Source organism: Pipistrellus kuhlii, unplaced genomic scaffold (assembly GCF_014108245.1).
Source record: "Pipistrellus kuhlii isolate mPipKuh1 unplaced genomic scaffold, mPipKuh1.p scaffold_m20_p_121, whole genome shotgun sequence".
Taxonomy (NCBI): Eukaryota; Metazoa; Chordata; class Mammalia; order Chiroptera; family Vespertilionidae; genus Pipistrellus; species Pipistrellus kuhlii.
Genome location: NW_023425429.1, coordinates 322,696 through 350,371, shown reverse-complemented (window position 1 = coordinate 350,371; position 27,676 = coordinate 322,696). Strand labels below are relative to the sequence as shown.

The window sequence follows — 27,676 nt, the reverse complement described above, 5'->3', positions numbered from 1 at the left end:
CTGTGTGATAAATTTATGATATCCATTTCATTTAGCTTTTCACCTGGAGAATTCTCTAGTTCTTTCATTTGGGGTTTGGTTTCTTATCTCCCCATTTGGGCTGCCTGTTTGGGTTTATGACTATGTATTTATTAGGTAGGCAAAGATGAGGCAATGGTTCAAAGCCTCTAGATTGCCTCTGCACACTGATTGTATTCAGTTTTGAGTAGCTGAATGCAATTGTCTACAGGTTGAAGCTGAGGTTTTCCAATGGGGTGGGGCAACTGCCTTACCCCCAGGCAAAAACCACCTGGATAGCAAAGGTCTGCCTGCAAAAGTTGTCCTCTGCAGCGTGAGGGAACCACTCAGCATAGAAACCGTGGTGTCTGCCCTCCACGTTCAACCCTAGAGCCCCCATCTCTGGCTTCTGCTCGTACAGCTCAAATCCACTCTGCCCTCCCTTTGCTGGAGCCCAGGGTAAGTGCCTGCACACGAAATTTTGTGTTAGCTCTTTAAGAGGGTGCCTGAATCCCCCCCTCCAGCTGTGTAATATCTTTATTATTATTTTCCTTTTTTAAAATATTTCAAAAAAAAAACGACCTTAAATATAATAACATTACATGCAATAAACCTTAATATCTCAAGAAAAACTTTTAAATATAATACTACATACAATAAACACCAATTATTCAAGAAAAAGATCTTGATATATTACATGCCATAAACAATATTTCAAGAGGAAAAAGGATATTAAGTATAAATATATTATCAAAACTGTACTAATATAGTATGATAGTACAAAAGTTGTAGAAAATATTTAAAATCTGCAAATAGCAGGATTGCTTCTAGTCTAAGATATTTTTTCCTCTGGCTCTATTTTTGTTCATCAGTTTATGTTGTTCATTATATACACACGAGTGAGATCATTTGATATATTTTTCTGACTGGCTTATTTTGCTTAGCATAATGCTCTCCAGTTTCATTCATGCTGTTGCAAATGGTAAGAATTCCTTCGTTTTTACAGCAGCGTAGTATTCCATTGTGTAGATGCACCAGTTTTTTTAATCCACTCATCTGCTGATGGGCACTTAGGCTGTTTCCAATCTTAGTTATTGTAAATTGTGCCACTATGAACATAGGGGTGCATATATCCTTTCTGATTGGTGTCTCTGATTTCTTGGGATATATTCCTAGAAGTGGGATTACTGGGTCAAATGGGAGCTCCATTTTTAGTTTTTTGAGCAAGCTTCATACTGTTCTCCACAGAGGCTGCACTTTCAGTCTGAAGGCTGACACCCTATCCACTGAGCCAAACTGGTCAGGGCAAATTTCTTTCTTTTCTTTTTTTTAAGTATGTTTTATTTATTTTTTTACAGAGAGGAAGAGAGAAGGATAGTTAGAAACATCAATGAGAGAGAAATCATCGATCAGCTGCCTCTTGCACACCCCCTACTGAGAATGTGCCCGCAACCAAGGTACATGCACTCGACCGGAATCAGACCTGGACCTTTCAGTTTGCAGGCCGACGCTCTATCCACTGAGCCAAACTGGTCAGGGCAAACTTCTTAATCAGTAAGACTATCAGAAGAATTTTGAAGGACAAAATTCTTTAAATGTTTTACTTCAAGACTTAAATAAACTGAATGTGAACAACTTATTTTAAAAAATGGTTTTGACATTCCACAAAGCTGACATGTTTTGTAGCCAGAGGTGAATTCCAAGGCAGTAACAGCTGACTCGCCAAGTGGATCCTATGCCGGCCCTTCCCTCACTCCCACCTTCTCCCCAAGAGGCCAGATTGAAACTGCTTCACATTCCTCTGGAACGTGTCCTAATCTCTACTTTCATCGACTAACCAGACTTTATTTCCGTCGGGGGATTCTGATTGGTGAGTGACTTTGCCTGGTGGTTGTTTTTCCCGCTGGGCTGGCGCCCTGTGCTGCAGCCCCGCCATCCGTGCCCGCCCTGTGTGCGGGGCTGTGTGTGCGGGGCCATGTGTGCTCACCATGTGTGCGGGGTCGTTGGGGGGTGAGGGGGGGCGTGTGTGCGAGGCCGTGTGTGTGTGTGTGTGTGTGTGTATGTGTGTGTGGGACTGTGTGTGCCCGCCGTGTGTGCGGGGCCATGAGAGCGGAGCCGTGTGTGGGAGGCCGTGAGTGCGGGACTGTGTGTGCGGGGTCATGTGTGCTGGACCGTGTGCCCCCGCCGTGTGTGCGAAGCCGTGTGTGCCCGTCGTGTGTGCAGGACCGTGCGTGCTGAGCCGTGTGTGTGGGACCGTGTGTGCCCGCCGTGTGAGCAGGGCCGTGCCAGCCGTGTGTGCCCTCCGTGTGTGCAGGGCCATGTGTGCCCTCCGTGTGTGCCAGCCGTGTGTGCCCTCCGTGTGTGCAGGGCCATGTGTGCCCTCCGTGTGTGCCAGCCGTGTGTGCCCTCCGTGTGTGCCCTCCGTGTGTGCGGGGCCGTGTGTGCCCTCCGTGTGTGCCCTCCGTGTGTGCGGGGCCGTGTGGGGAGCTGCGGGGGGATGGGAGTCGCAGCCCGGGCTGCGGGGGGGGCGTTAGGCATTTCCTCTTGGTCTGGAGGAGTGGAAGAACCTCACCTCCCACCACAGAAGCTTTCGGTCCGAGGTTTATTTCTAGCATCATCCGGGGACTCACACCTCCCGGCTCCCGGCTCCGGGCTCGGACGCCCCGGCCCCCCTCCCCGCGGGGCCCGAGGCGCTGCCCCGGCCCCGGGTCTCCTCCGGGCGGCGCCGGGACTGCTGCTCCGCACCGAACGCCCCGCAGCTCCTCCCCACGGGCTCCCCCAGCCGGGCTCCCCGAGGGCATCCCAGGGCCTCAGCGCGGAGGAGGGAGGGTGTGGGCTGACATTAAAAACACATCGCGACGTGACGATGTGAGGACAGAGGGGGCGGGGCGGGGCGGGAAGACACCAGGCCTCCTGGGCACGGGCTTCGCTTCGGGGCCAGAGTCTGCAGCACCCAAGGAAAGCGGTGGCCAGACCAGAGGGCTCACACCAGGAAGGACGAAGTCTGTCTGAACTCCCCCTGTGGAGACAACCGTCAATCTTTCCAGTCTCCCCTCCCCTTCCCTCCTTCTCCTCCCCACCCTCTCCCCCTCCCCCTTCCCCTCCCTTCTCCTCCCCCTCCATCCCCTCCCTCTTTCTCCTCCATCCTTCCCCCCACTCCCCCCTTCCCCTCCCTTCTCCCCCTCCGCCTCCTTCTCCCCCCTCCCACTTCCTCTCCCTTCTCCCCCTCCTCCTCCTTCTGCTCCTCCCCTCCCCCTCCCCCTCATTCCCCTCTCCCCTCCCCCTTCCTCCTTCCCCTTCCCCTCCCTTTTCCTCTTCCCCCTCCTTCCTTCTCCCTCCCCCTCCCATCCTCCCCCACTTCCTCCTTCCCCCACCCCCTCCTCCTACCCCCCTTCTCCTCCTCTTCCTCCTTTTGGGCAATATTTTTCCATTGATTTTTAAAGAGTCAAAAGGAGGAGGAGAACAGAGAGAGAGAGAGAGAGAGAGAGAGAGAGAGAGAGAGAGAGAGAGAGAGAGAAACATCCATTGGTTGCCTCCTGCACAAGCCCCACCCAGGCCAGGGATCCTGCAACCAAAGTACAGGACCTTCACACAATGAACACACACACCAGGCCCCAGAGCCCCTCCCCCGCAACACTTGCCTCGCTCCGAGCGGTGGGCTGGCTGTAAATGACCTTCTTGCTCTCGGTCCTGCAGAAGACGGGCAGTCAGACCCGAGCCCCTCTCCTTGCCAACTTTTCAGGTCAGAACTGAGAACCTGACAGAATCACGAGGCCTCGGAGGGGATGGGGGGGGGGGGGGGGCGCGGAGGGGAAGGACAGCGCAGGCTACAGTGAGCCGGGAAGCTGTCTCCCTGCCGGGCGAGGCCTCCCCCTCGGCCCCCACCCTTGGGCCCCTCTCGCATCTTGTTCCCCAGCTCGGAGAGCCCGACACAGCGCCTCACTCACCCTTTCTTCTTTCCTGGAAGAGAAGAAACACGGTGAGTGTCAGCAGAACAGAGTCAGCTCAGCCAGGGAGAGGGGAGCCATGGTGCAGCCCACAGCTCCAGAGCAGAGCCCACCTGGGGATGGGAGGAGGAAGGGCCTCTGAGGCCAAGGACTTACTGTCAAAGTAGCCCCGGCTGTAGGCGAACCAGATGCCAAAAACCAGGAGTCCCAGGAGGAGGAGTGTGACTAGGACGGCTGCCACGATGCCCCCGACGTTCAGCTCCACTAGAGACACAAGGATGCTCGCTCACGGTGCCAACCACGCGGTCCGCCAGCAGGAAAGGACCATGTCTGACCCTGCCCCCTGCCCCTGCCCGCACGCACCAGCCTCCATGCGCACCGCGGCGGACATCACGGGGCTCCCGAACCCGTTCTGGGCCTGGCAGGAGTACTCTCCGGTGTCAGAGGCCGAGACGGGATCGAAGACCTGGAGCAGAAAACCACCCTGTCCTGCTGAGAAGCCAAGCGCCTGCCTTTTATGTCTCTGGATCCTAAAGCCCAGCAAACCCTGCTGTTCGGTCCTCCCCCACCTTCAGGGGTTCCGTACCTGTGCCCCCCCGTTTTTAGCCCACCCACCGTACCAGCTCCCCTGTCGTGGGGTTCAGGCTGTAGGAAGAGTTGCTGAAGGCACGGTTTCTCTTGGGTTCCAGAGGCATCAGGGCCCCGTCCCTGTACCACAGGTACTCAGAGGGCGGGGAGCCGTCCGGCTCCGAACAGGTCAGCACTGCCCGGCTCCCGATGGTGGCGGAGGAGGGGATGTTGACCGTGGGTTTGGATGGCGGCACTGGAAAGAGAAGTTGCTGACCACAGGGCAGGGAGGGCTCCTGGAGGCCAAGTGGCTGGTGAAGGCGGTACCCCAGCCACCATGCTGGCCTCCCTCCCTCACTGTGACCGAGTCCCCGCCCAGAGCCTGCACCATCAGCGAGCTCCCGGCTCGGCAGAGCCCAGCCGGCATTGGGGGAAGCAGCAATGCCCAGGGGGCACAGGAGGCCTGGCACTTACCAAGGACAATGAGCTGGACGCTGACCTCCCCGTAGGCGGTGCCACCTTCATCAGAGACCATGCACGTGTACATCCCCGTGTCCTTCCGGGTCACGGAGTGGAAGGTGATGCCAGTGTTGGAGAAGGTGACTCTGTCCTCAAAGGGAACTGCGGGGAGAGGAACCAGAGCAGGGGGAGCTGGAGAGCTGGGGAAGCTGTGCCCGTGACGCTGAGGCAGGTAAGCAGGAGGTGAGAAGGCCCTGGGAACCTGGCACCCAGGGGGAGGACTCACCTGTGATCTTGTTGTTATAGCAAACGAGGCTGGTGATGTCGCCCTGGGCAAACTTCCACTCCACTCGGGGAGAGGAGAAGCCCGAGTAGGAGCAGGACAACTTGGCGGCTACAGACGAGATCAACGTGAGTGGGAGGAAGCAGCAGCAAATAGAGAAGACAGGACCCTGGCCGGCTCCACCCTCCCAGCTCCTCCCAACTCACGTTTATCCTCGGGAACTTTGACCTCGGAGTTGGAAGTGTACACGGCTCCCCTGCCTGGCGCCAGCAAGCCTAGGAGGAGAGGCTCCCATCAGGAGGGCAGCACCTGGCAGTGGCCCTGAGCCCCCAAGGTGCAAGGACTCAGAGTCAAGCTCTTGCCCATCTCACACCAATATCCTATCTAATAAAAGAGTAATATGCGCCGAGACCAGTTTGGCTCAATGGATAGAACGTCGGCTTGGGGACTGAGGGGACCCGGGTTCGATTCCAGTCAAGGGCATGTACCTTGGTTGCGGGCATATCCCCAGTAGGGGGTATGTAAGAGGCAACTGATCGATGACTCTCTCTCATCGATGTTTCTGGCTCTCTATCTCTCTCCCTTCCTCTCTGCACAAAATCAATAAAATATATTAAATAAATAAATAAATAAAAGTGGGGGGGGGGGGGTCCAGGCCTGCAGGGGAGGGCAGTTAGGAGCCAGCAGTCCTGGCTTGTGAGAGGGATGTCCAACTGCTCGTTTAAGCCTGCTTGGCCTAAACAGATGGTTGGACATCCCTCAAGGAGTCCCAGATTGGAGAGGATGCAGGCTGGGCTGAGGGGACCCCCCTCTTCCCCATGCACGAATTTCATGCACCGGGCCTCTAGTCTTAAGTAATCTTCAAATGCTTTTGCTACAATTGCAGGCCAATACTTCTGTTATTAGTGGAAATAAAATATTTTTTTCAAATGTAATTTATTTCATTTTTTATTATCCCCCCCACCCCGACTCCCAGTAATCTAATTAGATTCCCACTAATCGAGAGCAGCTCCCCAAAAAAGCATTTCAAGGTTCACAACTTCTCCACCATCCATCGGCAGAGACCAGCGGCCTCAGAGGAGCACTCACGGGGGATCGGGTGCATCTCAGCGTGTTTCTCACACATGATGTCGCTTGACCCTTGAAACAAGCAGGACAGACGAGCAGGACCAGTATTATCACCCAATTTTACACACGGAACAGAGGCAAAAACCTAAGGTCACCTTGCTGGTTCTGAGATGGAGCCAGGACCAGAACTGGGCTCAGAGAATTTCACCAGCATCTCCTCCTGCCCAAGGACAAGGAAAGATGGTGTGTGGTGGGTGGACAGACAGGCAGCAGGCTGCCCGGAGCGGCCAAGGCTACCACTAGACGCAATAAGGGCCCGGACTGCGAACAGGAGTGAGAACAAGAAACTCCTTGTTCTCATTCCTGTTCCCAACACTCAAACTCATGGAGCTTCACGTGCAGCCTTGAGTTGAATCCTGCCCTCTGAGGTAAATGCAAACACCCTGACACATACGGCATTTTCCTTTACACACAACAGAGCAGGGCCTTGACCCTGAGCTCCCTCTGCCCATCTGAAGGATGAGCTAGAGGCTCTTTACACTCTCCGGCCCCTTCCCTCCCCTCCATCTCTCAACCCTCTTCTCTTCTCCTGCTCGCTGTCTATCTATCTCTATTCTCCTCTCTGTCATGAGTGTTTATGTGCATTTATTTTAATTTTACAAACACTGTGAATTAATCCAGGTAAGTCTTCCCTCCCCATTTTACAGATGAGAAAATGAACTCATTCCAGGTTAGGGGGCTGGCCCTGCCCAGCTTCCCATGTGGAAATGGCAGAACTGAGATGAGCACACAGGTCACCCCTGTCCCCTGCGCGGGAGGGAAGACTGACCCCGGTTAATTCACAGTGTTTGTAAAATTAAAATAAATGCACATAAGCACTAATGACAGAGAGAAGGAGAAAGAGATAGAGGATAGATGGATAGATAGATAGATAGCCCTCTGAGAACAGCCAGAACGTGGCCCTGCCCAAGGACAAGGGACACAGCAGGGCAGCCGGCACCACACCTGGTCCGAGAGGACGACAGGTGCCCAAAGCCCCCTCCCCACCTACAAGCGGTGGGCGCCGCAGGGCTTCTGTGGTCTGCGTCCTTCCCCTCCTTCCCACACTCCCTAACACTGTCTGGTGCAATAGCTGACACCTCAGTTAGGTTCCTAAGAACCCTACCTATGGCACCACCCACATGAAGAACATAATTAAACTAAAAAACCAACCTTTGAAATAACGTTAGCTAAAGTTCCTTTTTGAGTCCTTTCAGATAATCAGATCCAAAACACATCGGTAATTATACATTTGCTACAGCCACCTTCATTCTCCCCAGGAATCCTGACTCCTGGGTGGCCCAGGCTACTATTTCCTTGTTTTAAAGACAAGACCCTGCACCTCAACCTCCCCCCTCCCACACACACACGCACACACACACCTTCCTCTGAGCAGCAGTGCTGTCTGCCTAACTGTCAATCCTCCGCACCCTCGGTGGCTGGGGATCCTGCCAGGACTCCAGCCCCTCCAGGCCGCCAGGACTTCACAGCCATCCTGGTCCGAATCCTTCCCAGGCCTGAGCCAGCCGCTGGGACCAGATGCATTCAAACCCCATCTCTGTCACTTGGTCACCTTCAACTTCAGTTTGCCCATTTGTAAAATGGGGATAAACAGCCCTGACAAGTTTGGCTCAGTGGATAGAACGTCGGTCTGCGAGAGCTCTGGGCAGACTTTCGGAACCAGGGCCTGGGCACATCCTGAGCACTCGGTTCTGGCCCTGCACGGGCACAGGGCGCACGGGCACAGGGCACAGGGCATTGGCTGCACCTGCACGGGGGAGGCAGGGGTGCCCCGCGGGGGAGCCCATGCCCCTGGTGAGAGTCAGCTGGGCAGGGAGGGCCCTTATGTCAGAACCACTCGGAACTGGTTGAACACCTCCTGGATTTGCCGGAGGTTGATGATCTGGAGAGGAGAGAGGGCGGGTTAGGCCTTGGCCCCGGCCTAACAGCTGTGTCTGATGCCAGAGAAGGAACGGCCCTTCAGCTGGCGGCCTCTGTCATCGTTCCTGGTCATTGTTCCAAACCGAGCGTTTTCTGAGCGTGAACTCCCTTTCCGAGTGACATCTCCGTGACACCAACATGGCTCTAGTTTTGAAAATACCCAGAACAGCCTGTCTAACAAAGAGGTGATATGCAAATTAGGCCGGGACTCCTAACGGCCAGACAGGAGGCTGTGCGCACAGGTGAGGCTCGGGCAGCCGGAGTGGACACAGGCAGGGCCCAGAGGGGACAGAGGCGGGGGGCTGGGGACACTGAGAGTCAGGCGTGGGTCCTGGCCCCCCGAGGGGCTCCTCCTCATGCGATGGGCCTCAGTCGGTAAATAAAACGTGTTGTGCCGGAAAAAAAGAAAAAAAAAGAAAAAGAAAAAAAAAAAGAGCGTTGGCCTGCGGACTGAAAGGTCCCAGGTTCAATTTTGGTCAAGGGCATGTACCTTGATTGCAGGCAAATCCCCAATAGGGGGTGTGTAGGAGGCAGCTGATTGATGTTTCTCTCTCAATGATGTTTCCAACTCTCTCTCCCTCTCCCTTCCTCTCTATTTTTTTTTTAAATATTTTTTTATTGATTTTTCACAGGGAGGAAGAGAGAGGGATAGAGAATTAGAAACATCGATGAGAGAGAATCATCGATCAGCTGCCTCTTGCACGCCCCGCACTGGGGATGTGCCCGCAACCAAGGTACATGCCCTTGCCCAGAATCGAACCCAGGACCTTTCAGTCCGCAGGCCAACGCTCTATCACTGAACCAAACCGGTCCCGGCACTTCCTCTCTATAAAATAATCAATAAGGGAGGATCCAAGATGGCTGCTCGGGTAGACATCTAACCGCAGCAGCACACAACAATTTCAATGGAATACAACTAAAATGTAGAGTGGACATCGCCCAGAGCTACAGGTAGTTGACTGACTGAAAATTCTACAACAAGAAGGAAAGAGAAAACCAGAAGGAAAATCAGAGGAACTGAAAAAAAAAGCCTAAGGTACGGAGACATGGTGTGTGCCCGCACGCATGTGCGTGCGGAGAGGTCGCAGCTGGAGAGGAGGAGAGGGCTGGGTGCTGCCTGGCGTTCCCTAGCAGGAAGGAAATAAAACCACCAGCCTGGGCTGAACCCCCGAACCAGCAGCGCTGAGCCCCAGTTATGGACCAGACCCTGGGGACCCAGGCTCCAGCAGGGGGAGACGGGGCTGTGAGGCGGAATCCCAGGGGAGCGGCGAAAAGCGGAGCCCCCGGAGTCGCGCACAATGTATGCAGAGGACAGAATGTTGACTCTGATGCTATATTGCCCTGGCGGGAAGAAACAAAATCTCCAGCGGTGCTGAGCCCCACTCCCGACTGCCCTGAACTCCAGTTCTAGGCCAATCCCTGGGGACCCAGGCTCAAGCAGAGGGAGACGGGGCTGTGAGGTGGAGTCCTGGGGGAGCTGCAAAAAGCGGAGCCCCCAGAGTTGCACACACTGCACGCAGAGGACAGTCTGTTGACCCTGATGCTAGACTCCCCCAGCAGGAAGGAGAAAAAAAGCTCCAGACTGGAGGAACACGACGAGGAGAGGAGCCCCTGCAGGACACCGGCCAGCCGGGCACCAGCAAGGAGCTGGGCGACGGGGCCCCCAGGGGTGGGGGATGCCCCTGAGCCTTCGACCGCTGAGCGCGGGCAACGGAGCCAAGGCCGGGGTCTGCTTCCTGGGCGGCGCCAACCCCAGCAACAGGCTGAAGCAGCACAGGAGCCCGCGGAGAACAAAGGGGTGCCACAGGCCAACCTGCTGAGCTCCCAGGACAAGGAGGAAGAAACCAAAGAAGTTCTCAATGTGAAGAAATCAAGTGAGAGCAAAAGATAGTAAAATTACTTAAGAAAGAATACAAAGAAAATCTTGAAAAATCAAAGACTAAGTCAGAACTCAACTCACCAGCCAACATTGCAACATAAATGCGTTTTAAAAAAAAAAAAAGGACAGAATGTTGGAACAGCGGCGGCCAGGCCTAGAGTGGCCAGGCACAAGGCAGTGGCAGCCGGGCCCGGAGCAGCAACGGCCAGGCCCCAGAGCAGCAGTAGCCAGAACCAGAGCATCAACAGCCAGCACTGGAGCAGCCAGACCTGGGGCAGTGGCAGCCAGGCCTGAGGCGGAGGCGGCCAAGCCCAGGGTGGCCAGTCCAGGAACACCCAGACCCAGAGTGGCCGGGCCCGGAGAAGCCGGGCCCAGAGCAGCCTGGTCAGGAGCAGCCAGGCCCAGAACAGCAGTAGCCAAGCCTGGAGCATCCAGGCTGGGAGCAGCCAGGCTCGAAGCGGCTGGGCCCGGGGCAGCCGGGCCCAGAACAGCTGGGTTGGGAGCGGCCAGGCCTGGAGCAGCCAGGCCCGGAGCAGCAGCTGCCAGGCTGGGAGTGGCCAGGCCCAGAGCAGCCGGGTCGGGTGTGGCCAGGCCCGAAGCAGCAGCTGCCAGGCTGGGAGTGGCCAGGCCCGGAGCAGCCGGGTCGGGTGTGGCCAGGCCCGGAGCAGCAGCTGCCAGGCTGGGGAATGACCAGGCCCGGAGCAGCCGGGTCAGGTGCGGCCAGGCCTGGAGCAGCGGCTGCCAGGCTGAAAGTGGCCAGGCCCGGAACAGCCGGGTCGGGTGCAGCCAGGCCCGGAGCAGCAGCTGCCAGGCTGGGAGCGGCCAGGCCCGGAGCAGCGGCTGTCAGGCTGGGAGCGGCCAGGCCCGGAGCAGCCAGGTCGGGTGCAGCCAGGCCCGGAGCAGCAGCTGCCAGGCTGGGAGTGACCAGGCCTGGAGCAGCCGGGTCAGGTGTGGCCAGGCCCGGAGCAGCGGCTGCCAGCCTGAGAGTGGCCAGGCCCGGAGCAGCCGGGCCCGGAACAGCCGGGTCGGGTGCGGCCAGGCCCGGAGCAGCAGCAGCCAAGTCCAGAGCAACTAGGTTGGGAGCGGCAGTGACCAGACCCGGAGCAGCTGGTTGTGGAACGAACCAGAGCAACAGAGGCCAGGCCCAGAGCAGCCAGGCCCGGAACAGCTCGCTCCTCACCTGCCCCTGCCCCATGGCTGCCTCTCAGACATGGCTGGAAACTTTTTCGGGAACTTGAGGGTCTGCTGAATCAAGTGATGAAGGCTTAGATCTGGATGTGTTGAGTTAGTATAGCGCTGGGGTGTTGATCCGTGAGTGCCTTGGGTGGGGTCTGGATGAGGCTGGTTGACCTATTTGGAAATGTCTTTTGTGTGAAGTGTATCATTGGGCATGTGGTGGTATTATTGATATGAGAAAATGCTAAGTAACTGATTTACTATCTGAAAAGGGATTTACTATCGGGGAAAGGGAGGGAGGAAGAGACTGAACATAAACTGTGCACCTATGGATGAGGACAATGGGGGATGGGGAAGGGGCGGAGGGGGCGGAGGATGGGGTGGGAACCTGGTGGAGGCGGGAAGAAATGAGGAACCTTTGTAATAATATGAACAATAAAGATTGATTTTTAAAAAAATAAATAAAATAATCAATAAAATATATTATTTTTTTTATTGGGGATTAACACAGTTTCTTTATCAAAGAGCTGTTGCTGAGAGTTAAATAAGTCAACACAAAGGACTTAGAAAAGTGGCTGATTCAGAGGAAGGGCCAAATAGCTATCATAGCTTTGTGGATGGAAAAGGCACCACATGCTACCTGACCAGCTCAGAGGAGCCTGTCGGGCAGCTTTGAAAACTCAAGAGACCTAAAGTCACCACAAAGGATAGTCTGAAATTAAAACTGTAACTAAAAGCAGTGATGGGGAGAAACCAAAATGGCGGCGTAGGTAAACAACTGAACTGCCACCTCGCACAACAATTTCTTTCTTTTTTTAAAAAAGAAAATATATATTTTATTGATTTTGTACAGAGAGGAAGGGAGAAAGATAGAGAGCCAGAAACATCGATGAGAGAGAGTTATTAATCAGCTGCCTCTTGCACACCCCCTACTGGGGATGTACCCGCAACCAAGGTACATGCCCTTGACCGGAATTGAACCCAGAACCCTTCAGTCCGCAGGCCGAAGCTCTATCTACTACTCCAAACTGGCTTCGGCGCCTCTGTCCATCTCTTAACGTGTGACCCCCAGCAGCATCCTGGGCAGTGGTCGGCAAACTCATTAGTCAGCAGAGCCAAATATCAACAGGACAACTATTTGAATTCCTTTTGAGAGCCAAATGTTTTAAACTTAAAACTTCTTCTAACACCACTTCCTCAAAATAGACTCGCCCAGGCCGTGGTATTTTGTGGAAGAGCCACACTCAAGGGGCCAAAGAGCCACATGTGGCTTGTGAGCCCCAGTTTGCTGACCACGGATCCTGGCCTTTTCTCTTCTCCATATTCCCCAGGAAATCTCAGTGCAGCCCAAAATCCATGTACACCACACCAGCCATCTTTAGCCACCACCTCACCTGACACGTTCACAGACTTCCCACCACTCCTCCTGCCATCGCCCCTGCCTCCCTTCCCACTCTCCAGGTTGGCGGGATCGCCATTTACTCGGTCACCTTCAGGCTGCCACCATCTGCCCTTCACTCCAGGCAAACACCAAGCTTTACAACGTCATCTCCCAAATCCCCTCAAGCTGCCCGCCTGATTCCCACTGCCACGTTTTCGTGCCAACATCACCTGAAGAACGTCAATTATTCTCCACTTGGCTTCTCTGCCTTGTTTAATCTCATCCCACTCAGACCACCCTCTGTCCCACTGCTGAGGAGGAGCGGACACTCTGAGCGCGCACTACCTGCCAGGCACTGCTGTGAGTACTGGACACCGCTACCGTTTCACCCCAAGCAGCAAGTCTGGGTGCACTGCTGGCGTCCTGTTTACTGTGCACGGGGCGGGGAGCAGGCCCGGAGCAGAGCGATGGTGCAGGTCAGAGCCATGCTTCCAGGGCGCCTAAGACAGCACGGAATCCTTTCGCAAGACGGGGCGCAGCGCCCTGACCTTGTGAGGAGCTGTCATCGTCCTCTGCTCCTGTGGTTTGCCCTCCAGCAACTGAAACCAGGATACGCTCGCTCGGAGAAGTGCAGCTGCTTTTTCACAACACGCTGTGCCGCCACCTGAGCCCTCTCCCCTCTCTTCCTCCACGATCTCCCCTCTCCTCTTCCACGATCTCCCCTCTTTCTTTCTTCCTCCACGATCTCCCCTCTCTCTTCCTCCACGATCTCCCCTCTTTCTTCCTCCACGATCTCCCCTCTTTCTTTCCTTCTCCACGATCTCCCCTCTTTCTTTCTTCCTCCATGATGCATTCCAGAAAATAGCCTCCCCCAGCAGAGCCAAGGCTCCCACAGCCCAGAGCAAACTGTCACTACAGGTCCCCTCTCCTCCAAGAAGTAATCCCGGGAGCGAAGCTGAGCACTGCTCCAGGCAAAATCTGCTCAGATTTGCAATGAATGAACAGGAGCCCAGCAGATAAAATAAGCCCCTTTCTCCACACCCAGTGTGACGGAGGGGGCCACAAGCTGACCTGCCAGCTCAGGGAAGGCCTGGGTAGTGGCATCGCAAATTCAGAGACTCAAAGCAATCTGATTACCTGAAATTAAAACTTCTAAAATTAAAAAGCAGTCTATGGCCCTAGCAGTTTGGCTCAGTAGATAGAGCATTGGCCTTTGAGTGAAGGGTCCCAGGTTCGATTCCTGGTCAGGGCACATGCCTGGGTTGCAGGCTTGATCTCCAGTAGGGGAAGTGCAGGAGGCAGCCAATCAATGATTCTCTCTCATCATGGATGTTTCTATCTCCCTCTCCCCTTCTCGCTTCCTCTCTGATATATTTTTAAAAAGACAGTGTATGCAGTAGAATTCTACGCTGCGGTAAAAAAGAGTTCTTATCATTTGCAGCAGCATGGATGGACCTGGAGAGCATTATGCTGAGCGAAATAAGCCAGTCAAAGAAAAATATCACATGATCTCACTCATTATGGGAAATAATGAACATTATAACCTGATGAACAAAACTAGATCAAGGCAAAGAAGCATCGAACAGACTGTCAAACCACAGGGGGAAGGTGGGAGGGGGTAAGAGATCCAACGAAGGACTTGTATGGGTGCATGTAAGCACAATGGACACAAGACACGGGGGTGGGGGAGGCTGGGGGAAGGTCAACGGGGGGTGGGGGGGGTGGGGGGGGACATATGTGCTACTACAATGTAATACTTTAAACAATAAAAAATACTTTTAAAAAATAATAATAATAATAAATAAAAAGGCAGTGTATGGTAGGTAATCATGTCCTAAGCTTCCCAGAAAAAGATCAACTTTGATCTTAACTGAGCCAATTTCCTTTTGCATCTATGATAACATGACTGGAATGTCAGGGTGACTCAGAACTTCTCTTTTCTCAGACCCGTGTGCCTGGGAGACCACAAATTCCGTTATTGTGATCATGTTAATTGCTGACTGTAAACTATTCTATGCTCACCTATGCAAAATTAGTAAGTCTTGTCACTGCATCTCCTCCAGTCCCAGAGGTTCTCTCACACCCCACCCCCCTTTGCTTTCTCTCACCCCCCACATGTGTCAAACACAAGGCCCTCGGGGCAAATCCGTCCCGCCAGGCCTTGCAATGTGGCCCGCACCGCGCTGTCATCACTGCACTCCGCTGCGTTTCCATCACAATGACAGTTTATGACTGTTCAGTAAACCATTCGGCCCGCGATTTAGGCTGGATTTTAGATTTTGGCCCCTTCTCTGATTGAGTTCGACACCCCTACAGCCTAACCTATCACCAATGGAGTTCAAGTAACCCACCAGCGGTTCCTCCTTTGATGATTTATAAAAACAGGTGAAAGTTGCCATTTTCTGGAAAGGGGGCATTATTTCAACACATTGAGATTCTGCTTCTGGAAATTGTTGATAGTTTGGCTTAAATAAACACAAAATTTCTTTACCGGTTTGAATGTTTCTTACATTAACAAAAGAAAAAAACAAACTTAATTTAAAACCCAATCTTTAAAAAAATTAATACTGGCAAAGGTGTGTGTTTTTCCAAATGTACAGTTCTCAGGGGGGGGAAACTAGTGTTCATTTATCTTTTTTAAAATGTAGCTCCATCAGCTTAACAATTAAGCGTTTTCAAAGTCCTTTGCAGTCTGGAAGGTTACTCCAGCTCGGCCCCTCCTCCGGCAGGGATGGGGGGGGGGGGGGCCCAGTCCCGGGGGAGGGGAGATCAGAACGTGGGAAGCCCCAGGAGGTTTTGTAATGCAAACTCTCATTTAGCAGCCTCCACTAAAACACCCCACTATCTTCAAAGGCCCCTTGGGTGGGCAGCCCCTTCAGTAGGTTTCCAGTTCCTTCAAAATTCCATCCACCCCCAGGGCCCGCAGTGGGCCTGAAGTCGAAAACAGGCCTTTAGCGTGGTCGTTAGGGCCCTAAAGGCACCCGCCCACCCCATCGGGCTGGGTGCTCTAGGACCAGGCGGAGGCCGAGACCAGCTCCAGCCCCGGCTCCACCGTTCTGTGGGGCTTGCCATACGGCTGAGCAGAACCATCAGAGGTCGGAATTTAGGGACAAAAATAAAATGTTGAGAACTAGCTATCGTTAAAGAAATACTGATCATTCTGTTAAACTAGGTTGTTTTGTTCTGAGTAAAGCACATTGTAACCTGGCGGAGCCGGTCCTCTCCCCGCCCACCCCCCCACCCCCCCCACCCCCCCACCCCCCCACCCCCCCCACCCCCCCACCCCCCCACCCCAGAGGCCTGGGAGTCAACCCTGGAAGGCGGGGCCCAGATCCTTCCAGAACTGCCTGTGGTCAGAGAAAGATTAGCCTAAGGCCCCAACCAGAGATCCCGCCCCGCTGGCCTGCAACTGCAACCATGGCACTCATTTTTATTCCTTTTGCCTACTTCCCCTGCCTGTACCCCACGCCCCCCAGTAACCTTTGTCCTTCTACCCAATAGAGGCAGCTGGTTTATGGGGCGCAGAGCAGAAGTTTGTGATGACCTGCTGCTCTCCGTGCTCCCGGCAGGACTGGAATAAACGCTCACAGAGGATTCACCCTGTCTCCGCTGAATTGGCTCACGTAGTAACAGGCAGCATGGACCATCTGTTGCCCAGTTCATAAGCTGAGCACAGTACTGGGCATGTCATTCAAATCCCTGGTGATTCCTAAGTCAGCATGATGATATTTCTGCACAATGAAAGAATCCACATTCTGCCCAGAGAAACACACCATCAACAAAATGAAAAGGCAGCTTATTGAATAGGAGAAAATGTTTTTAAAAATGCATTTTTAAAAACATATTTTGGACATTAACTCTTTATCAGATATATGATTTGTAAACATTTTCTCCCATTCAATGGAGGATAACTCCGCCCTGCCCCACAGTGGAGTCAGGAGCCCATCCTCGCCCCGCCCTGGCCTCTCAGTGGCTGTATGTCTTTGGGAAAATGTCTATCCAGAACTTCGACCCACATTTTAGCGCTTACGCGTGGTGTGTGAGTGTGGGGGGGGGGGGGGGGGGGCAAGGATGGGCTCCTGACTCCACTATGGGGCAGGGCGGAGTTATCCTCCAGTCTGTAACTGAACCCTAGCCCTCACCCAACCAATCAGGGTTAGCTGAGGCAGTGACATCACCACTGACCGGAGTAAAACCCCTGGACTAGGCGAAATTTGCTCTCTCCTGCCATGCTGCCGGCGTGAGTAGGACAGAGCCCATGCTAGCATGGAAAAGGCTCTTTTGTTTATTGCATCGGACTCGGCTCCCTGGTGGTCCTTGGGGATCACGAAGTCTGGGGAATTCATCCGGGATCACCAGCCAGGGCCATGAGGGACTCCGATCCAGAGAGCCTGACTGGCAGCGGTAGTTGTGTGTGTATCTGTGTCCTTGTGTGCGCACTCTGGAGGGACGTAAAACCCCTCATGGAATTGGTGCCCGAATACTCCTGGTGGACGCACCATGAAGGCCACGGGCAGGAGGTCAGAAGATGCTCTGACCTCCCAGGAGGGCCCTAGAGGGACCCTCATGTGGGGAGAGGGATGGTAACCTCTCCCAGGATGAGGTGAGCGGCGTGAGCCATTGCCTCACCTGCAGAAACCTTTCCCAGGTCTGAGTTTGGTATGTGTGGGCAACATGGCGCCCCAGGATGGAGCCGGCGAAGTGTGGCCGGCGTGGCGGTGCAGGGCCCCCTAGCGGCGTTGGGTCCAAGGGGGGGCTCCCGCGGGGCTCAGTCTGCGCGTCGGAGCGCGGCTGGGCAGTGGTGGCCTCGCTTGGGGAGCAGGCACCTGGGTTAATTTGCTGGCTGCCTGGAGAAGGGGAGGCGGAGCCGGGAAGCCGCTGGAGCGACCCACACTTCCTCCTCAGGGGCCGCCTGAGTAGTGTGGCTGGGGCGGTGGTGGCAGCAGCTTAGAAATGCAGATAAATCTGTATCTGTAGGAAAAATGTGGCATTTTAAATTTCAAGCGGCTGGAGGCCTGGGAACAGTGTATGGACCTGCTCCCTCCTCCCTTGCCTTTTCTTTAAAATCTGAGGCATGGTTATGTATTTTTGGAAGATAAGATTTTTATAAAAGTTATGAAGAGAATGTCCTGACAGGTTAGCTAGGAGAGGCAAGCCTGTCAGTTTCCTGATGGGCATTGGGGCAGCCTATTTAGTCTTAAGAGAGCCGATAGGACTCGTACATCAGCCCAGGAAGCCACCGGATAAACTGCCTGTTTTTCTTGGACATCTAGGACTGTGGTCCTCGGAAGGAACACGTACTGGGGAAATGCAGCTGTTGAACTGGTCCAAAGTGGAACAACGGGCCTTTGAGGAGCTAAAGAAGGCTCTCATCTCAGCAGCTGCCCTAGCCCTGCCAGACGTTGCAAAGCCCTTCCATCTCTACGTGAGTGAGGTAAGAGGCATTGCCAAAGGGGTTCTCACTCAGACTCTAGGTCCCTGGAAGAGACCTGTTGCCTATCTGTCTAAGAGACTGGACGCTGTGGCAGTAGGGTGGCCAGCATGCTTCCAGGCAGTGGCCACCATAGCAATGCTGGTGAAGGAGGCAGATAAGCAGACTCTGGGCCAGGAGCTAAGCTTTTCTCCTGGACCAGCCCTGTGTCTGGATTCATAAGTCTCTGGCCATCAACCCTGCCAGCCTGCTTCCAGATGATGATGGAGGAACCCATTCATGACTGCACAGAGGTAACAGATGACAAGGTACTGTTCACGGATGGGAACAGTTATGTTCAGGATGGGACCTGATATGCAGGGGCAGTGGTAGTCACCCTGGACCACACCATTTGGGCACAGCTCCAGAACTTTTGGCCTTAATCCAGGCCCTTTGATGGAGACACTGTGCCATCCACAGAGAAAAGAGGGTTACCAACTGCAGCCGGAAGGAATCGGCTGAACAGAAGCAAGCCACCGAAGGACCAGATGATTGGTGGACCCTCCAGATGGCAAGACTGTTGGTCCCAGATGCTCTAGGTCAGAGTTGCCCAGTGACACCAGGTTACCCACTTAAGTGTCACCAAGACTTCTGAACTTCTGTGAGGCAGAGTTGCTAGAAGTACTGTCTGTGCACAGGTAAATGCTAAGCAAGGTAAGGGGGTCCCCCTGGGAATTCGGGTCCCAGGGATCTTCCCCAGGAGAGCATTGGTAGGTGGATTTCAGAGATTAAACCACCAGCATTAAGGTCTAGTTTTTGTAGACACTTCAGATTAGGTTGAGGTATACCCCTTACTGAGACAAGTTTCCCTTTTTTTTTTGGGGGGGGGGGGGGTGGGGGTATCATGAATGGTAACCATTCCCTTGCTCAAGTCCTTACAGGCTCTGCAGTTTGCTTGTTCCAGATGCACTGCCAGTGCCCACTGCAGACCCTGTAGCCCAGGAACTCAATGTGGGTAAAGAAATTCACTGCCCAAGGACTCAAAGGGACGCTGCACTGTTATCCTGAGCACGCCCACTGCTGTTGAAGTAGATGGCACCCAAACCTGACTACATGACTCCCAGCTCCTGCATGGCCTGGATCCTGGCAACTAGCGGCCTCACCTGTGAGATCCCCAGCCTGGGCTCCACGCAGGCCAGGAGGAGAACTGGTGCCTGCAGGAGGGGAACTGGACTTCAGTGAGGCCAATACTGATGGAAACTGTGGTACTAAGGGTCTTGGTAACTGTATTTGTTGTTTATGCTGAAAGGAAGTAGGCTGTCAATGATTTGACTCAGGCACATTAGATAAGGGGGGAATGAGAGGGCAGGGCGGGGCGAGGATGGGCTCCTGACTCCACTGTGGGGCAGGGCGGAGTTATCCTCCATTCTGTAACTGAACCCTAGCCCTCATCCAACCAATCAGGTAGCCAAGGCAGTGACATCACCACCGACTGGAGTAAAACCCTTGGACTGGGCAAAATTCGCTCTCTCCCGCCATGCTGATGGCGTGAGTAGGACAGAGCCCATGCTAGCATGGAAAAGGCTCTTTCGTTTATTGCATCGGACTCAGCTCCCTGGTGGTCCTTGGGGATCACGAAGTCTGGGCGTAACACCACCATGATAGAACACCTCACACCTGCTAGAGTAGCTATTAGCAAAAAGACAAGAAATAACAAGTGTTGTCCAGAATGGGGAGAAAGGGAGAGTGCACTGTTGGAGAAGTGTAGATTGGTGCATCAACTATGGAAAACAGGATGGAGACTCCAGAGGAGGAATTAAAAAGATGACTACCATGAGCCAGCAATTTCACCTGAGTATTTGCCCAAAAATAAAAACAAAAACACTGCCGAGACCTGTTTGGCTCAGTGGATAGAGCGTCTGCCTGCGGACTGAAAGGTCCCAGGTTCGATTCCGGTCAAAGGCACACCTTGGTTGCGGGCACATCCCCAGTAGGGGGTGTGCAGGAGGCAGTTGATCGATGTTTCTCTCTCATCGATGTTTCTAATTCTCTATCTCTCTCTCTTCCTCTCTGTAAAAAAATCAATAAAAATATATATTTAAAAAAATAAATAAAAACACTAACTCAAAATGTTACAGCCCCATGCCCAGTGCAGCACTTACAATGCAGCACTTACAATAGCCGAGTTATGAAAACAACCTTAGTATCCATCAACAGATAATGAATATTATTCCGCCATAAAAGAATAAAATCTTCAACTTCATCAGTAGAGGAATGGAAAAACAGAATGAGCTATATTAGTAGGGTAAAATGCCATCATCCAATAAAAGGAAACATATCTATATATTTATACTACTACAGATAGTTACTTATAATTTGTCTATGAATAATTCATTATGAAATAAAATTTCTGAGGGAAGGAAAAAAGAATGAAACCTTGCCCTTTATGATAACATGGACAGACTTAAGGGCATTAAGCAAAGTAAAATAAACCAGACAAAGAGAAAGACCAATACCCTATCATCTCAGTAATATGTAAAACAAAAACAAAACACACACAACTTCATAGATACAGAAAACAGATTGGTGGCAAAAATTTTGTGGGAATGTAATATATAGCATGAGTATAGTTAATAATACTGTATTGTATACTTAAAATTTCTAAGAAAGTAAATCTTAAAAGTTCTGTGGATGGAAGGGGCCACATGCTGACCTGACAGTCCAGGGGAGGCCTGCGTGGCGGTCTGCAAACTCAGGCCTAAAGTCACCACAGAGGATCTGAAATCCGCCTCTAACTAAAGCAGTGATGGTGGGCCGAGGCCGGTATCTCCACTGACAAGGTCAACCTTTACCTTAACCGAGCCTGTCTGTCTTTCTGTATCTATGGTAACATCCTTGAAATGTCTGGGTCACTTGTAACTTCCCTTTTCCTGGACGCCTGGAGGCACAACCTAATGTGCTGGGCACCAGGATGGAGACCACAGATTCCTCCATTGTTATTGCTATCATGGTAACTGTTGACTGTTAACTATCCTGCACCACCTATGTGTCCTTCATTTTACTTTTCATCCAATCCCAGGGGCTTGGATAGCCCTGCCCAGCGCCCCCACCGTGCCTGTGCCCCCCGCCCCTCCCTCCCGCCATCCGCCGCTGCCGCCTCTCTAATCTATCACCAATAGATTTCAGGTAATCCACCTACGTCCCCTCCTTTAATTGCAATGTATAAAATAGAGGAAAATCCACCATTCTCCGGAGCATCATCTCAGTCAATTGTTGACAGTTTGGCTCAAATAATATTACAAAAAGTCTTCATAGGTTTCAATGTTTTTACCATCACAGAGCCCTAGCTAAGTAGCTCAGTTGGTTAGAGCATCATCCATCCCTATGTCAGGGCACATACAAGAAGCAACAAACGAATATATAAGTAAGTGAAGCAACACATGATGTTCTTTTTCTTTTTCCCTCCCTCTCTCTCTCTCACTTCAAAAAAAAAAAAAACAAAAAAAAAAACAACACAATTTTAAAGAACCAATGAATTAAAAAAAAAAATTATTTAAGTTTTTACCCAAGGAGGAACATCTGTAACTATGTATGGTGATGGTTGTTAACTAGACTGACTGTGATGATCATTTCACAATGTAAACAAATAGTGAGTCATTATGCTGTACACATGGATTCAATAAAAGAGAAAATAATCACATTAAAGATCAGCATGCCAGGCTGGTGTGGATCAGTGTTGAGTGTGGACCTATGAACCAGGAGGTCATGGTTTAATTCCTGGTCAGGGCACATGCCCAGGTTGCAGCTAGTGTGCAGGAGGCAGCCAATCAGTGATTCTCTCTCATCACTGATGTTTCTATTTCTCCCTCTCCCTTCCTCTCTGATATCAATAAAAAATATATTTCAAAACAAAAGATAACAGGAAATAAGAAAATAGTCACACCAGGAAACACTGAATGATTAAATAAAACTTTAATGGTGAAATGAGGTAACAGATTTTTAAGAAATAGATTACACCAAAACCGGTTTGGCTCAGTGGATAGAGCGCCGGTCTGTGGACTGAAGGGTCCTGGGTTTAATTCCAGTTAAGGGCATGTACCTTAGTTGTGGGCACATTCTCAGAAGGGGGCGTGCAGGAGGCAGCTGATCGATGTTTCTAGCTCTCTATCCCTCTCCTTTCTTCTCTGTGGACGCAAGGGGCCACATGCTGACCTGACAGCCCAGGGGAGGCCTGCGTGGCTGGCCTTGAAAAATCAACAAAATATATTTTAAAAAGAAAGAAATAGATTACTACACCATCAAAATCTGAAGTGTGCATGTGAGTCTTGATAAATTTCCAGGAAAGAAAAATGCCAGGAGACGAAGAGAGCACAGGTCACCTGGACTCTGGTGAGAACAGGAAAGTGGGCAGGTGGACAGCACATGGGTAGGAGGTGAGAGAAGAGTGATTTAGGAACCGAGAAGGGGAGGGGGTGATGCTGGCATTCACACCCAAATCAATCAAGCATGTTCCCAGACATTCAGGTGTGCCAAGCTGTAAGACTGCAGATATAATGCCTGAAAATCACTTTGTATTCAAATAATACGAAAGCTAGCAAACTGTATTTTCCAAACAGGCTCTATGTATACACTTATCCGTGTGCTTGTCTTACATTGTGGCTGCAGTAGAGCCTAAGGTCTGGGCAGGTCTTTTTTTTTTTTTTTTTTTTTAATATATATTTTATTGTGTCTTTACAGAGAGGAAGAGAGAAGGATAGAAAGATAGAAACATCGTTCAGCTGCCTCTTGCACACCCCCTACTGGGGATGTGCCCGCAACCAAGGTACATGCCCCTGACTGGAATCAAGCCCAGGACCTTTCAGTCCGCAGGCAGACGCTCTATTCACTGAGCCAAACCGGTTTTGGCATCTGGGCAGGTCTTGTGACTGTCTGTGCCAGTGGAGTGATGGCAGAGAGGACCCAAACCCCACATTTAGATTTGTGTCTGGTATGCACTGTCTCATTAAATTCTCAGAGAAACCTTGAGACAAACAAGTACTATTGTTACCCTCCACTTTACAGATGAGAACACTAAGGCTGAGCATATTTGCCCCAAATCACACAACTACAAGCAGCAAGGTAGGAAACTTAACCCAAGAAAACTAAATGCCAACAAGGGTGAACAAGTAAATTCTGTTCTAGTCATACAGTGGAATTTGCTTAAAGCATATTTTAGAATGAGTGCCAGTATTATATGAGGAAAGATTGAAATGGAATGGCAGCATTAAGTTTCTCTCCAGATAATAGGATTAATGTGATGTTCTTTGTATTCCTCCGTGTTTTCTCATTTTTCTCCCTAGAGCATGTATCATAAAAATAAGGCTTAAAAAAAGTAAATCTCTTCCATTCTGTGCTCCCAAACAGGTTGTACTTGGACAGCTCCTGGCGCCCTCTGCTCTGTTTTGCTTGGTTGAGGTGTCTCCGCTCCTTGGGAGCAGAGCCACCAAGGGCTGCTCCACCGCCAGCTCCTCACTCCCGGGGCCAGAGGAAGATGCTGGGACCAGAAGGATGTCCCAGAGGGTGGAGGCCTCCGGGCACCTAACAACCCAACACCCATTCCTTGCTACTGCTTTATTAAGAAATCCTTGTCTTCTCTACATACCCTGTTATTATAAATTTCCTTAAGTAGCTTTCTTGTGATTTTTTTTAATTCCTTTTTTTTTTTAAAGGAAGGAAGGGGAGGGATGGAAACGAGCCAGCCAGCCTCTGGTTATCGCTACAAATTCATCCAAACGTCCCCTCTAGCAGGAGCCTCCCAAGACCCTGGGCCGGAGCTCGCAGCACGTGGTTTAGTGCCTCTGGGTGGGCTCATGGTGCCCAGTTTCTCTGCTCCCTCAGCTTTTTTTTTTTAATATATTTTATTGACTTTTTACAGAGAGGAAGGGAGAGGGATAGAAGAGTTAGAAATATCTATCAGCTGCCTCCTGCACACTGAAATATGGTAGCAATCATACTTGGGTAAAAACTGCTGTTTGAATTTTAACCTTGCTATCTGACTTCGGATCTTCGATTACTTGCTTAAACAATAGGGTAGTTACAGGAGATAGACTCCCACTGACTCAGTAGCTTCAGGGGTAGAAACTATAGATAACCTTTAGAGATTAACCTCTGAGTTCTGCTTTTGTATTATGGGCAAGATAGGGCCACATTCCAATGTTCCCAGCCTTTAGAATTTAAAAAAATATATTTTTATTGATTTTTTACAGAGAGGAAGGGAGAGAGATAGAGAGCTAGAAATGTCGATGAGAGAGAAACATCAACCAGCTGCCTCCTGCACACCCCCCACCAGGGATATGCCTGCAACCAATGTACATGCCCTTGACTGGAATCGAACCCGGGACCTTTCAGTCCGCAGACCGACGCTCTACCACTGAGCCAAACAGGCTTTGGCCAGCCTTTAGAATTTAGAACAAAGGGAAATTCCTGTGGTTTGAAGCTTTAAAAGGGATTGCCTGCACCTGGATCAGTGCTGGTGTGTGGAGCCCACCTGCATGTGGTGCTCCCGCGGCCGTCCTGGCCAGTTTTTCAATAAATCCTTGCCTGCTTTTTTAAATCAATCTTCAGCCTCCTGTGGTCTTATTTTGAACCCAGGGTTCGACCCCACAACACACACCTCCTACTGGGGATGTGCCCGCAACCAAGGTACATGCCCTTGACCAGAACTGAACCTGGGCCTTTCAGTCCGCAAGCCGATGCTCTATCCACGGAGCCACACAGGTGAGGGCCCCGCAGAGCTACTTCATAGCAAGTGTTACTGTTTATCCCTGATCTCTGGCACCTGCTCAGACATTGTAAACACTGATATTTACTGAATTAACAAATGAATTTGACATTGCTTTACAACTAGAACTCAAAAACAGGCTCCGCGCCCAGGCTGGCCAGGTCCCCACTCCTCATTCCTGGAGGTGGAGGGGCACAAAGAGAGGTGGCCAGAGGAAAGCTTTGGGAGTCCAACAATAGGCAGCACAGGCTACAAGGAGTTCCCTCCTGCCTCTCCTGCCCATTCCCAGCAGGATTCCAGTTCTGCTAGCTTGCCAGCCCCGCCCAGGAAGGCCGGCCAGGCAGCCGGTGCTGGGGGCAGGGACCCAGCTTCCTGCCAGCCCAGCCCCTGCTTCCGAGTCCTCCCCAGGGCCGGACAGCCCTGCTCCTTATCAGCGGCCAGGGCGGCGGGGGGCGGCTGTCAGTGCCAGAGGCCAGGGCGTATCTGCTCACTGCCTCCCGCAGGCCCCTCAGCCGGGCGGTCGGTCTCCCCAGAGAACGTGGAGGCCCCGGGCACCCGGAGCAGGAAGCAGTGAGCTTGAGGACCAGACCGGAGGGAACACAAGCCCTGTCAGCACCACCGCCCAGCCCCACCTTCAAACCTGAGGCGCGGGTGGCGGCCACTGCTGTGTCCACAGAGCAGGTGCCCCCGGGGGTCCTCTCCCCGGTGACACCCATGGGAGAAGTCCTGCCCCTTCAGAGAGGAGCGGGAGGAAGGGTGCGATGGGTGTCTGCGGTGTGCCTCTTTGTGTGAGAAAGGGAGAAGCGAACACACATGTGTACACGCATGTATCTCTGTGGCAAAATGTGTATGCACACATGTACCTGTGTGACAAAATGTGTGCACACGTGTAATGTGTGACAATGTGTGTGTACATATGTACCCCAAACTTGGCGCCCTGAGGCGGTGACCGTCCACGCGAAGCAGCGGGGACCAGCCGCTCTGGCCACCGGGAGCCCGGAGCGACGGGGCGCCCGCGGGGGGAGGCACAACCCGGACCCGGAGCGGGAGCCACGACCACCCAGACGGCCCGCACCTCCCGCTCTCCCGCCGGGCAGAGGGCAGCACCAGCCGGGCCGGTCCTCTACTCCCTGCAGAGGAGCGCCCTCCCCTTCCCTCCAGCAAGGACGCCCCCTTCCGGGAGCTCTTCGCAGAGCAGCGGTTCCTCCTCCCGAACCCGGGGTCCCACCGCCGGGGAGGCCCGGCCGCGCGGGGCAATGCCCTGCCTTCCGGGAGGGCAGCGGGCGGAGAGATCTCGGCGAGCAGCGATCGGACCTGCACCCAGCGGGCTCCCCGGCCAGCGGGCTCCCCGGACTCCCCGGCCAGCAGGCTCCCGGGCTCCCCGGCTCCCCGGCCAGCGGGCTCCCCGGACTCCCCGGCCAGCGGGCTCTCCGGGCTCCCCCGCCAGCGGCTCCCCGGGCTCCCCGGCCAGCGGCTCCCCGGGCTCCCCGGCCAGCGGGCTCCCCGGCTCCCCGGCCAGCAAGCTCCCGGGCTCCCCGGCCAGCGGGCTCCCCGGCCCGCCGCTCCCCGGGCTCCCCGGCCAGCGGGCTCTCCGGGCTCCCCCGCCAGCGGCTCCCCGGGCTCCCGGGCCAGCGGGCTCCCCGGCCAGCGGCTCCCCGGGCTCCCCGGCCAGCGGGCTCCCCGGCCTTCCCGGCCAGCGGGCTCCCCGGCCAGCGGGCTCCCGGGCTCCCGGGCTCCCCGGCCAGCGGCTCCCCGGGCTCCCCGGCCAGCGGGCTCCCCGGGCTCCCCGGCCAGCGGGCTCCCCAGCCAGCGGGCTCCCCGGGCTTCCCGGCCAGCGGCTCCCCGGGCTCCCCGGCCAGCGGGCTCCCCCGCCAGCGGGCTCCCGGGCTCCCCGGCCAGCAGGCTCCCCGGCCAGCAGGCTACCCGGCCAGCGGCTCCCCGGGCTTCCCCGCCAGCGGGCTCCCGGGCTCCCCGGCCAGCGGGCTCCCCGGCCAGCGGCTCCCCGGGCTCCCCGGCCAGCGGGCTCCCCGGGCTCCCGGCCAGCGGGCTCCCCGGCCGCACGGCCCGCGATCGCTCGGGCCGAGGTGCGGCGGCGGGACCAGCGGGAGAAGCGCGGGGCCCGGAGCGCCCGCCGCCGTGCGGTCTCCGGCCCAAGTTCTCCCGGAGCAACTGGGGAAGCGGTTTCGGGAGAAAACCCAGGTTTGTTCCACTTCCTCTTCGGCCCCGCACGCCGCCGGCCGAGCCCGGGGCCAGGGGCCCTCCGGCCGCCGCCCAGGAGTCCTGGGGTCCCTTAGGGAGCGGGGCTCGCGGCTGCGGGTCGGGTTGCGGGGCTCTTCCCGGGGCACGTGGAGGCAGGACCCTCACCTGGGTCAGGACAGGGAGGGGACCCGACCCCCCCAGCCTCCCCACCGGCGAGTGTCCGGGAGCGGAGCCGACCGCGCGGCACGGAGGGCGGAGGGCGGAGGGCGGGGCGCGCCGGGCGGGGACAAGGCCTCGGAGGGTGAGGCCGGCAGGTTCGGGCCCGTCCGGCCGCGGGCAGGGCCGTGGGGGCGGCGCGCTCCCACCTGGGACCCAGCCCACCGGCCCTTTCCGGAATTCGGGAACTTACACAGGAGCACGGACGCGAAGAGAAGCAACTCTTTTCTCCCGACTTTCGCCTTAGAATCCATCACGATCAGGATCCCGAAGCGAAACCGGCCGCCAAGCCCGGGACAGACCCAGCCGCGCGCCCAGCTTGGCCCGGGTCCCGCCGCGGCCCGGCCCCCAAAA

At 54.0% G+C, this 27,676-nt stretch overlaps 1 protein-coding gene across 1 annotated transcript; it reads right to left on the bottom strand.

Annotated features, from left to right (window-relative positions):
* Positions 1-1,573: 1,573 nt before the first annotated feature.
* On the bottom strand, positions 1,574-27,676 carry F11R (F11 receptor). The gene is made up of 10 exons (XM_036434419.2): positions 27,516-27,676; positions 5,460-5,528; positions 5,257-5,364; positions 4,986-5,132; positions 4,565-4,767; positions 4,308-4,410; positions 4,101-4,208; positions 3,945-3,957; positions 3,639-3,687; positions 1,574-3,016 (listed from the first exon to the last, which is right to left on the bottom strand). Exons 1-10 carry the CDS (start codon positions 27,574-27,576, stop codon positions 2,981-2,983), a joined length of 897 nt encoding a protein of 298 aa, XP_036290312.1. The 5' UTR covers positions 27,577-27,676; the 3' UTR covers positions 1,574-2,980.

Bases quoted from the DNA above. Each gene is read 5' to 3' on its own strand.
- F11R (XM_036434419.2), bottom strand. From the start codon at position 27,576: ATGGATTCTAAGGCGAAAGTCGGGAGAAAAGAGTTGCTTCTCTTCGCG. The intron at 4,411-4,564 runs GTACGGTGGGTG...TTTCTGCTCCAG, and splicing joins ACCCCACGACAGGGGAGCTG to GTCTTCGATCCCGTCTCGGC. The intron at 3,017-3,638 runs GCAAGTGTTGCG...TTGTCTCCACAG, and splicing joins AGCCCACCGCTCGGAGCGAG to GGGGAGTTCAGACAGACTTC.